This window comes from Capsicum annuum, chromosome 2, assembly GCF_002878395.1.
Source record: "Capsicum annuum cultivar UCD-10X-F1 chromosome 2, UCD10Xv1.1, whole genome shotgun sequence".
In the NCBI taxonomy this organism is placed as follows: Eukaryota; Viridiplantae; Streptophyta; class Magnoliopsida; order Solanales; family Solanaceae; genus Capsicum; species Capsicum annuum.
The window spans coordinates 142,760,102-142,772,223 of NC_061112.1; the positions used below are offsets into that span (position 1 = coordinate 142,760,102).

The window sequence follows — 12,122 nt, forward strand, 5'->3', positions numbered from 1 at the left end:
AGCGAGCTACATCCATGCATTTGTAAAATGCATTTCACTTATTAGCAATTAGTCTTAGAGCCAACAATGCAAGAAAACGCCATAGGAAGTAAAAAAGCATACCAAAACTAGGAAATTCACAAGTATTTCACGAATCCATAAAGAAACTAAACACAACTACAGTAAAAGTGGCACGTCTTTAACACACTTTTTGTACCAAGTTACTACACGGAGCAACAATTTACGTAAGATAACATACATATATGCCTTGTTATCGTAACGGACTTAGCCTCCATTCTTGCAAATGCAACAGAACTTGAAACCTGCAACATATTCCAACAGATGAATTAATCACAGAACATAAATGCTGTTTCATGGTTTTAATAGAATTAAATTAAGTCCATTAAGTTCTTTTACCTCTGACAATAATGATCGCCTAAGAAACTCACTGTGCCACCGAGCAGGGAGGAGTTTGAGCCAATGGCAAAGTAGCAGCAGGCACCCTGCATACATAAGAGGATCTGTTGACTAAGCAAACAAAACCATACCTCCCAGAAAAAAAAAAACATGTGGTGATTGTGAATACGGAGACAACTTAAAGAATACTTGGGTTGCAAAAATAAATGAGGTGGTAGGACTATCATTACAGAAAAACTCATAATCTGGTTGCTATCAAGGAGTCAGTATTGTCACCGATCATACTAGGTTCTCTTGAACACAAAAAAGCAAAACATTGAATATATTCACCTGAAGAAGACAAACGGAAAACCTCATGAAAGGAAAAACTCTCAAATGAGAATGGCTAAGCATCCACAAGTAGATAACAATTCCTGCAATTTTCATGCATCTTAAATTGAATGATTCTCATTCAACTAGACTGTTTCACTAAATAAACGCTTTCCCTTCTCCAAGTTTTTCTTCAGCTTAGCTTCAATTTGTAATTGCGAACCACTTACATTTTTCTGAGTCAAACAACTTAACATGAGATCAACTACTTCCCCTGTCAGGGTTTTGCTTCCGTATCTTCACTTCACAAAGTTCTTTAGACAAGAATCGCAGTAGCTTTTCAAAGTAATTCTTTGACAAGTAAACTTAAACCTTACAAGTGCAATATATTTATCCAAATACATTGCAAATGAAGTGCCGAGGGTGACTGAATTTAGTTCCAAGGCAAACGTGATCTGAGCTTTAAGCAAATTAACATCTATACTAACTACTAACATATATCTTTCTCCAACTTCTTATGCCCTTCTAGACTTGCGCACGATTTCAAGAAAGAAGTTGCAACTTCTATTGCATTCAAATGCAAGTGATCAAAAATGGTTATTTACCTTACAAAAACTTCAAATATTTAAACACGATAGAGGGTACACTCTACCCTCCCCCAGGCCTCACTTGTGGGATTTCATTGGGTATGTTGTTGTAAACACAAAACAGGGGTTTGTGGTAGTCCTTGTATAGGGAAATTTAAAAGTTCTGTTACGTTTCTCAAAAAAAAATAAAAATTAGTAGTAGTAAAAACTACAGAAGAGAAAATTAAATTTAAAAAAAAAAAAAAAAAAAAAAAAAAAAAAACTGTCCTAATTAGAAGCAAACGTAAGTATGGCACTACCGTTATAATCATTCTATGTTTACTTACTATACAATTACCTAGACATGTATAATGTCTTTCTTCTCCACAATCTCAGGGAAATGAAAATCAATTCCTCAAATATAGATACATTCTAACAAGCTAGAAAACTTACTGAGGGTCAACTTGCACATTTTTCTTTGCTTTTTTCCTGTTTCGCCGTTTCTTTCCGGAAGTTGAGCAAACCAAAGATGGATCCCGGACAGGGGGCACAAATACTATGGGAGAGGGCACTTCTACTGATGAAGATCCTTGTTTTGGCCTTTTAAACACATGAAGCTGAGCTGATGCCTGAGCATCACTAGGTTGTCCCAAACTATATGCTAAAAGTCCATTATTAGCCCTTTCCCCATGATCTCCAATAGTTTCAACTTCTTTTCTTTTATCCACATGAACTGGACGACCAGATTCCATTGGCATGAAGCCAGCATTAAAATCACTTGTATCTTGAACTTTATCTAGTGCCTCATAAAGCTTGCGTTTAGACTTGATGATCTCAAACATCACAGTTCCAGCACCGGTTTCTGCAAAATAAGTGATGAAAAGTTAACGCTTTGTGTTACAAGTAAGCAGTTGAAGATTAGATATGAGAAAGGCAGTTGACCTAAGATAGACATGACAGCTGCTCTAGCTGCCAGCTGTTCAGCTTCTTTCTTGTTTTTCCCCGTTTCACCCCTATAATGAATACCATTGAAGACCGCTGTAGACTTAAAAACAGGAAGCAATGCCGCAGATTGAACTGTCTGATAAGTAGGTTTCTCCAGGTTCATTTTAACAGCATACTCATTCAGGATAGACTTACAAAACACCGTATCCTAGATAAAGTACACAAGGTAAAATCAGCATTAGTAATATGAAAAAGGAGATTTGTAATTCAGACTGTCAGAGAGCACCTTCAATTTCCAGCTTTACGTAAATGGATCTAGAGAACTTTTATAGGGTTGATTTCACAAAGAGTTGAAGCAGATTTGGATCAACTGAATCTTTTGAGAAGGAATTTTTTAGTTTTTGGAGAACGAATTGGATCAACTGATCTTTGGAGCATAAGTTTTGATTTTCAGAAACTATATAAACAAAGAACCAGTATGCTAGACCTAAGATCCAAATGCCACACTAGTACTGAAGCCCTTCCATTAGTCTCATTCTCTGGCTCTTTAACACTTCAAAAACAAATCAACCTACCTCTTGAAGCACAATGTGCCCATCTAATATCCAAACGCCATACTAGCACAACATCTCTAACTGAAAGCTTATCCATTAAGTCTCATTCTCTGGCTCTTCAGCAATTCATAGATAAATAAACCAACTTTTAAGATCAGAACGTACCCTATACATCCATATATATGTTAAAAGTGCACATAAATGTCCAAAAGTCACTATGGTAGAGAAAAATAGTCTATTACCCACCCACCCACCCACCCACCCACCCCACCTCTCTCTTGAAAAATCTAGAGTTATTTTATGATGCCACCTGTACACTGAGGAACCAGATTCTCCAGCAATTATACAAGAAGTAAATGCAGAATTAAAATAATCAACACAAGGACTTTTAACGTGGAAAAACTCCTCTTTCAAGAACCATAAAACCACGACCTACCTGGTAGGTTTTCCCTCTCGATTTACCACTAAATATGAGTCACTGTTTTAAGTTCCAACTCTATAACTAAGGGATCTACCACTATAGTACCTTTCCTCCTCTACAATTCTCCCTAATTGTATCTCACTTCTTCCAAGATTCTACTCAGTCAAGAAAGGCCTTACAACTCAAAACAACACTTAATACAAATCGCTGGGAATGTAAAGGCTACAAGTTAAGCTCAACGAATCAAAATAGACAACACGAACTGCTAATAAATCTGGATAGGAAAAGGTGCTTTTGTCATTGCGAGTTGGCTCTCTCTCAAGCTGAAGAAACTATGTGATAAGACCTCGCTCTTATTCTCTATCTGGATACTCTCTTTTCTCTATCTGTGAATGGCTTCAACAACATCAATGAGACGCTTTATATAGGAGTAGATGGTCGTTTTTTTTGTTCTTCCAATTCAACATGTATTAGTTCAAGAATTCAAAACTTAACCCGAGTTTGACTTGGTTTACTTCTTTCTTTCATGCGTCATCCTTCTCCTATCTCTGAAGCTTCTTCCTCATGTGCAAATATGGTAAGAATTTCGTATTGCTTCTTGTTCCTGGCTTCACTAGATTACCCATAATCCTGGTTCCTAGGAAATCCTGCAATGCACTTGGAATCTGCTTTGCTCTTGATCAACTGACTTCTACAAGTTTGTTGTGGCTGTAAAGGACCTGATTCTTTCCCATGAGGTCTCAGGTTTAAAGCTCAGGACACTAGATGATTTCTTCCCATCTGTCTAAGTCTTGGTGGATAAAGTTACTTGGTACCTGTGTTGGTGGAAGGTAGCAGGTACCCGTTGGAATTAGTCAAGGTAAGTGCAAGCTGTCTTCCCACATTTTCCAACAAAAAGAAGGGAACACGCAAATAGCACTTCAGAGTTGACTGATTTTCATACGACCGTAAGCAAAAAAAATACTTTCATCAGTTACAAATGAATAATATCTGTGATTAAAGTTGATAACAAGTTAACTATGGTATGTTAAAAAGCAAAAGGTATCCGGTGAGCTCATATATATTACAATTTACATAGTATTAAAAGTTAAAGCTCTAAGGTAAGTGTTTACACATAATTATGTCTGAAGGACTACAGGTTCTCAGCTTATTGACAAACAAGGCTCTTTTACAATTTAAGCGAAGGTAATCCTGTTTACTCACTGAAATGGTAAATCATCTATCAAAACTCTGAATTTTTCAATCTATAATCAGCTCGGTCTTACCATTATGTGGGTATGAAGAAGGTCAACTAAACCTGCTTGCAGAATTACAGCCATTCCTTAGAAACCTGTGAGGCTGTGACTTGCCACCATCACATTTCTTCCCAGGGGCTAAAGTAGAAAGCTATAGGAACCAATTCATCAAGATCAAACTTATATAGTTACTTTGACTTCCACAGCAGAAGTTAAATTTGACGGTGTGACGCCAATGAAATTGAACATGAGGATGGCTAACAGAGAGCAAAAGTAAACAAGATCACTTCCTTGGGAATTCAGCTGATTAAGTTTTTTTAGGAACTTCCAGAAAGTCCAAAATTAAACATATAGAGAGCGAAAAAAACTTCTTTGGAAGAACTGGTACTTGGTAATTATTAGCTTTGGAGAATGTTTATACTCTGAGATAAGATTTTGGACATAATCCTAAAAATCATTGTACTCTTTTAAATGTTTGATAAAGAAAAACATTTCAGAATATTAGAGTTTCAACTGTGGGCTTCCTCAATATTCACATGTTAAACAGATCAAGGGTCGATCAAAATTGAATTTCTGATTAGTCATAGAGCTACAAAATGAACACAATGCTGTAATGCCTCGATCTACACCTCCTTGTATGAAGGGAATGAGTATGCTTTTTTATACATTTTACAACTTTCATGCTTTTCATCTATTCACCTATTCAGTTAGAGAAAAAGAAACTTTCATCTAATACAACATTCTCAGTGCCATATTTCAGGATAATCACGAATCAACCTTGTTGACCTTCAGATATCCAGTACTCTGACCCAAATGACATCACCCAAAGAAGTAATAAAATTCAAGGTCCATTTTTGAAGGTGAACGTCACTTAAGAATCAGACATGCCTTAAAGAAGAGTGTTCCTCTGAGAAAATCACCTAGCAGCTAAGATATAAGTCATTTAGACTCTTAAAAACATAAATATAATATTTTGCAATAATACAACAAACCTCACGAATAAGAGGGCATCCCTCGTTTTTCATCTTTTCTTTCACGCCAATCAAGGCAACTTTTGCAGCATCCTGCTCTGCAGCCTTCAGATGTGAAAATGTGCTAGGAGAGGTATACCAAACCCCATCAACAAAAACACTGGACTGAAATAGGGGTGCATGCTGAGAGCCTGCATTGATAGTCTGATAAATAGGACGACCTAGGGATGATCGCTGGGTTAATTCTTGAAGGCGATTCTTGTGCGTGAATTCCTCACGAATATCTACAAGAAGAAGTGACAAGTAACAAGTCAGAGTGGAGCTAGTATCATAAACACATTATGATCCAACAGATTTGAACATGTTAACCAAAAATACTTATTTTCCGTCGTCTCCTGCAAAAAAGGGCTAAACAGCAAATGAATGGCCATTTCCATTCAAAACTTATACATAATATCTTTCTGAAAAACAGAGAACTACTTTGAAAACCTAGTACATACTTCACAATATATATGCTAGCACACAAATATATACGTGCATGCAAACCAAATAAATCATGGGCTGATTCTTCCGATAAATCTTTCGCGAAAAAACAACAAAAACCTTCCAATCAGATAAATCTTTCGCGAAAAAACAACAAAAACCTTCCAATCAGATAAATCTTTAGCGAAAAACAACAAAAACCTTCTGGGGAGAGAGGGTTCGGATGCATCAACAACAACAACATACCCAATGTTTCCCACAAAGTGGGGTCTAGGGAGGGTAAAGTGTATGTAGTCCATACCACTACCTTAGGTGAAGTAGAGAGGTTGTTTCCGATAAACCCCCCGGCTCAGGACAGCTAACAAATACAACACACAAAAAACATAAAAGCAAACAAGGGTATCACACCGCTAGATAGTAAAGGAAACAAGACACCCACAAAGTAATATTATAAACTAACTATACGAAATCATAGACACCACCATAACACCATGAACAAGAGGCTACAAGATACTACAGGAACAAATACAAACAGAGCACTCTTCCTACTATTACGAACGTACTCCTACCTACAACTCCTCTACCCAAATCCACGTCCTCCACAGCTTCCTATCAAGGGTCATGTCCTCCGTAAGCTGTAATTGTCCCATGTCCTGTCTAATCACCTCCCTCCAATATTTCTTCAGCCTACCTTTACCCCGACTAAATCTATCTATAGCCAGCCTCTCACACCTCCGAAACTGGAGCATCCGTGTCCCTCCTCATCACATGCCCGAACCAACGCATCATCCTGCTTATTCAACACCCTGGGCTTCCTTTTTTTGATAATTAGGGATTTTATTCAAAGAGTACCAAGGTGATACAACAAAAGATACATGACTTAGCAGCAAACTCTATAATCCAATACTACATATTATCTCCTAGCAAGTACAAAAAGTTCAAATACTTATACATCAAATCTGAAGTGCTGCTATAACACCAAAAGTACAGATTTTTAAATATGTAACTTCTTCCCATCAAAGCATGCCTTGTTCCGTTCCAGCACCCTAGGCTTCTAAATCAGTTCATTTCCTTTGTAACCCGTTGAAGGAAAATATCCCAGTACTAGCAAGAAATATGGTGTGATGGTTGGAATCCCTCTAATGTCAACTAGTCATTTGGGGGTCGACCCCTTGGAAGGGAAAACATATCGATAGGAAGAGCTCTAACCCCTAAGTGTCCTATCCCACGGGAATTTGGATTAGTCGCATCAGTGAGTTCTTAACAGCAGATGCCCAAAGTCAGGCAAAAATCCCAGTACTACCATGGTTACTTCTCTACTACTTACCAAAAGTGTGCTTTTGCCATAAGGAATGAAGTCGGTAATGAGGAAAAGCCATTATTTTAGTGCTATTCTTGAAGAAAGTCCACACTTAACAAATTACAAATACTGAAACACACAACTGATGCTCTCCAAGATTAAAAGAAGAAAAAGCAGACCAACTTGTAGACATAAAGAACCCAAATAAAAATACTAAACCACAAGGATCCGGTATATATGCAAAAAAGAAGTATCACAAACGGTGTGTTTGGTAGTGAGGAAAACATGATTTTCTCATGTTCAATTTGCCAAAATTTTCGGAAACCATTTCTCTAGGAAAACAAGTCCCTTGAAAATGAATTAAATGATTTCCCTAATGAAGTGTCCTTCTCACCCTACAGCAAACCTCATCTTCACACCACCCTAGTAGCACCCATCCCCACCACACCACTCTTACCTCTCATATTACTTATCTAGATTATATACAAATGAATTAAATGACTTCCCTAATAAAGTGACACTCCACACTGATTGTGTCCTCCTCACACACCTAATCTTCACCCCACCCATGTATCACCCATTACCACCACCCCACCCTATATTTATCTAAATTATATACAGATGAATTAAATGACTTCCCTAATAAAGTGACATTCCACACCAATTGTCTCCTGCTCACCCTCCTACACACCCCATCTTCACCCCCACCCCTGCAGCACCCACTCCCACCACTCCACGCCCCCACCCTTACCTCCCATTTTATTTTTCTAGATTTTATACAAATGAATTAAATCACTTCCCTAATAAAGTGACACTCCACACTATGTGTCCTCACCCTCCAACACACCTCATCTTCACCCTACCCCCGTAGCACCCATTCCCACCACTCCACTACCCCACCCTTACCTCCCATATATCTATCAAGATTATATACAAATGAATTAAATGACTTTCTATATTTATCTCACCCTCCTACACACCACATCTTCACTCCACGCCCCATCCTTACCTCCCATATTATTTATCTAGATTACATACAAATGAATTGAATGACTTCCCTAATAAAGTGGCACGCCACACTAATTGTGTCCTCCTTATCCTCCAACACACCTTATCATCACCCACCCGTATAGCACCATTCCCACCACTCCATACCCCCACTATCCCACCCTTACCTCCCATATATTACTATCAAGATTATATACAAATGAATTAAATAAAGGGACGACCCGGTTCATACCTACTCCGTAGGTGTCGGGGAGGGGGGACCACTCCGGGCCTGACCTACGCGCCCTCACCCCAGCTTCGCTGGAGGGGCGTTTCGAACCCCCGACCCTGGCACACCACGGTAAGCAAGCTTACCGCTGAGCCAAGGCTATCCCTCATACAAATGAATTAAATGACTTTCTATATTTATATTGTGTTTTCCTCACCCTCCTATACACCACATCTTCACTCCTCGCCTCATCCTTACCTCCCATATTATTTATCTAGATTACATACAAATGAATTGAATGAATTCCCTAATAAAGTGTCACTCCACACTAATTGTGTTCTTCTCATCCTCCAATACACCTTATCTTCGCCCCACCCGTATAGCACCCATTCCCATCACTCCACACCCCCACTACCCCACCCTTACCTCCCACATATCTATCTAGATTATATACAAATGAATTAAATGACTTTCTATATTTATATTATGTTCTCCTCACCCTCCTACACACCTCATCTTCACCCCACCCCTGTAGCACCCATCTCCACCACTCCACACCCCACCCTTGCCTCCTATGTTATTTATCTAGATTATATACAAATGAAATGAATGACTTCCCTAGTAAAGTTTCACTCCACAATGATTGTGTCCTCCTTACCCTATAACACACCTCAGCTTTACCCCATCCCTAGCACCCATCCCCACCATCCCATGCCCCCCAAACCCACCCTTACCTCTCATATATCTATCTAGATTATATGCAAATGAATTAAAAAACTTCCTATATTTATATTGTGTTTTCCTCACCCTCCTACACACCTCATCTTCATCCCACCCCTATAGCACACATCCCCACCACCCCATGCCTCCACCTCCCTACTCTTACCTCTCATATTATTTATTTATCTAGATTATATACAGCTGATTTAAGTAAAGAAATCCACTTATTTTCTAGAAAACATATTGTAAAAAAAATATATATTTTCCATGAAAAACATTTTCAATTGGTATCGAACACACCTAGAAGCTCAATTTCTATCACCTCACAAGTCAAACAAAAACAAATAATAGCTTCTAGGTTAGTGGTTTACAGATCCAGAGACGAAGAACTTACTTTGATGCTGCCCTTTTTCAGTTTCATTTTGAGAAATATTCGGCAGTGGGTTTTGATTAGTGACTGCTTCGGCCAATATGTTGGGCTGTTCAGAGCTTTGACTCACAGAAAGCACTTCCGCCATGCTTCAACTAGAAGAAGATATTTACCCAGCTGTTTAGAGTAGTTCACTGAGAAAAGAAGGCAATTGGCAATTCTGGGTACATTTTGCATTAGCCTAGGTTTCTTATTTCCCTGGTAAAAACCACAATTGGGGTTTTGTCTTCCTTGTATTTTGGTTGGTTGTTTTCTATTTTTATTTTATATAAATATTTCAATTTAATTATTTATATATTGTTACTATAATTTGTTCTTTTGTTTTAATATTATGGAAGTATTTGGTACAAAGAAAAATATTTACATGAAGAGTAAGTTGTTTTTTTACTTATTTTTTTGATAATTGAAAAATATTTTAAGTGTTTGATTGATGAAAAAATTTCTTTTTTTTTTACAAAATATATTATAGTGTTTAGTTAAAGAGTAGAAAATATTTTTTAGAAAATTATTTATGACCCCCAAAAATACTTCTTTTAGAGTGTGTTCGGCATGAGGAAGGAAAATATTTTCTAAGAAAATATGTTGTTTCGTACTTATATTCTTGTGTTTGTTAAGTAAGTCAAAAAATATTTTTTAAAAGTATTTGTATATATTTAATAAAAAAATAACGAAAACGAATAGAATAAAAAGAATGAGGTAAAAAAAAGATTTTGAAACTTCTTTAAAAAAATAAGTCTTTTATTTCGTGGGGGGAGGGAGGGGGGGAGGAGGCCAACTTTTTAAAAACATAAACTCACGTTTAGAAGGTTTTTGAAATTGAAAAATCTTAATACTTGTTGTTCAGACAAAACATTCCAATTTTTGTTTATTTGCAAATTCCGTTTCTGTGGTTTGAAAATTTCTGTGCTGTTATGTTATTTCGGTGTTTAGATTAACGAAATCGAGTATGTTGGTTATAATAGTGTTTGAATTGTGGTCAATGAACATGTTACTTATGAAAAACTGATTTTTACAATTGCGGTAGAACTTGAAATCAACGAAACAATGAAAAAAATAGAAGCTCGTTACATTGTTGAAGGTAATGCCTGTTCGTTGTTTATTTGGAACGAAATGAGTGTGAAAGTTATGGCGCGATTCGCAATTGACCATTCTTTCAATTACTATGGCAAAAGATCTGACAAGAAAACGTATGTTTATGTTTTTTTATTTTTGCAGGTGTTGGTAATGTTGTGTATGTTAATTTAAATTTGTATTCAATGTTTGGATGATGATTAATTTACATATTGTGTTTTTATGTTATTAACGCCGAGATACATTTTGTTCTAAAAACGATACATTTTGCTAATCTTGTATCTCAATTTATGAAGTTTTGATTAATTATAATTGTTGTTGTGTGTTAGCTTCACATATATATAAGAAATGTCCTAGAAACACATAAATGATGTAGATACATGTTGTTAGTTTACTAGATACATGTTGAGCAAGTTACATGCAGAGATACATTTTCTTCTGAAAATGATACATTGTGCTCATGTCGTATGTCAGTTTAGGAAGTTATTTTTAATTTTTGTTTCGTGTTGTGTTTTATTTTTGCATATAAATCAGAAATATTCCTGATACATATAAACGTTGTAGATACATGTTGTAAAATTTATAGCAACATGTTACACAAGTATTCAATGTTGTTAATGAATGTAGAAAACATTTTTTCCCATATTTATTAAGTTAAATTATTTGAACTTTTGTTTTGATTGATTCGGCTATGTCCTACAATGCCGTACAGAGGATTGTGTTTGGATCTTTCTAGAGTCATGTCGTCCGGGAGCAGAACTATTTAAAGTAAGATTTTTCCAAGATGTTCGCACATGCCCGTTGAGAGACCGCGTTTTTACGCAACTTCTAGCTAAAGTTGGGTTTGTTAGTGATTTTGCACAATTTGTATTAATGGTAAAATGTAATTGTATCATGTAAGACTATAAATTTTGATATAATGTGTTAGTCAGTTTGAAGGCACACATGCATTCTGAGTAAACAAAAATGGTTAATGATACATAATAATGTAATTTTTGTTATTTTTAATTACTATACCGTAAAATATGTATTTTATTAACTAGATACGTTTAATTTAGTAAGATGTTTTTCAGTTAATTTTTTAGATACAAAATTTTGTAGATACAAGTTTAAATATTTACTTTTATAATATAATATGTCATTAGTTTTTTGATATAGTCTTTAATATGTTATATTGTACGACTTTTGAAATATGTCATTATTACATATGTTATAAATAGATACTTACAAGACAACATTCTATAATATGTTAGATACATACGTATAAAATATATTTAAATATTCACTTATATAATATAATATAATATAATATGCCAGCATTTTTAAAAAGTTTAGTGTCTTAAATATGTTATATTGTACGACTTTTGAAATATGTAGTGTGACTATAAAAATATGTCATTAAGAAAAGGAGAAATTTAAATTAAGTTATTTTCAAAATTATAAAATTGTCATACTATCTTGAATGGATTAAAAAAGAAATATTACCATATAAATTGAAGCAGGAG

At 35.9% G+C, this 12,122-nt stretch overlaps 1 protein-coding gene across 1 annotated transcript; it reads right to left on the minus strand.

Annotated features, from left to right (window-relative positions):
- Positions 1-84: 84 nt before the first annotated feature.
- Positions 85-9,849, minus strand: LOC107860111 (double-stranded RNA-binding protein 4). The gene is made up of 6 exons (XM_016705354.2): positions 9,511-9,849; positions 5,419-5,681; positions 2,214-2,424; positions 1,725-2,133; positions 397-482; positions 85-302 (listed from the first exon to the last, which is right to left on the minus strand). The coding sequence occupies exons 1-5, from the start codon at positions 9,632-9,634 to the stop codon at positions 425-427; spliced, it is 1,065 nt and encodes a 354-aa protein (XP_016560840.2). The 5' UTR covers positions 9,635-9,849; the 3' UTR covers positions 85-302; positions 397-424.
- Between the last annotated feature and the right edge of the window lie 2,273 nt (positions 9,850-12,122).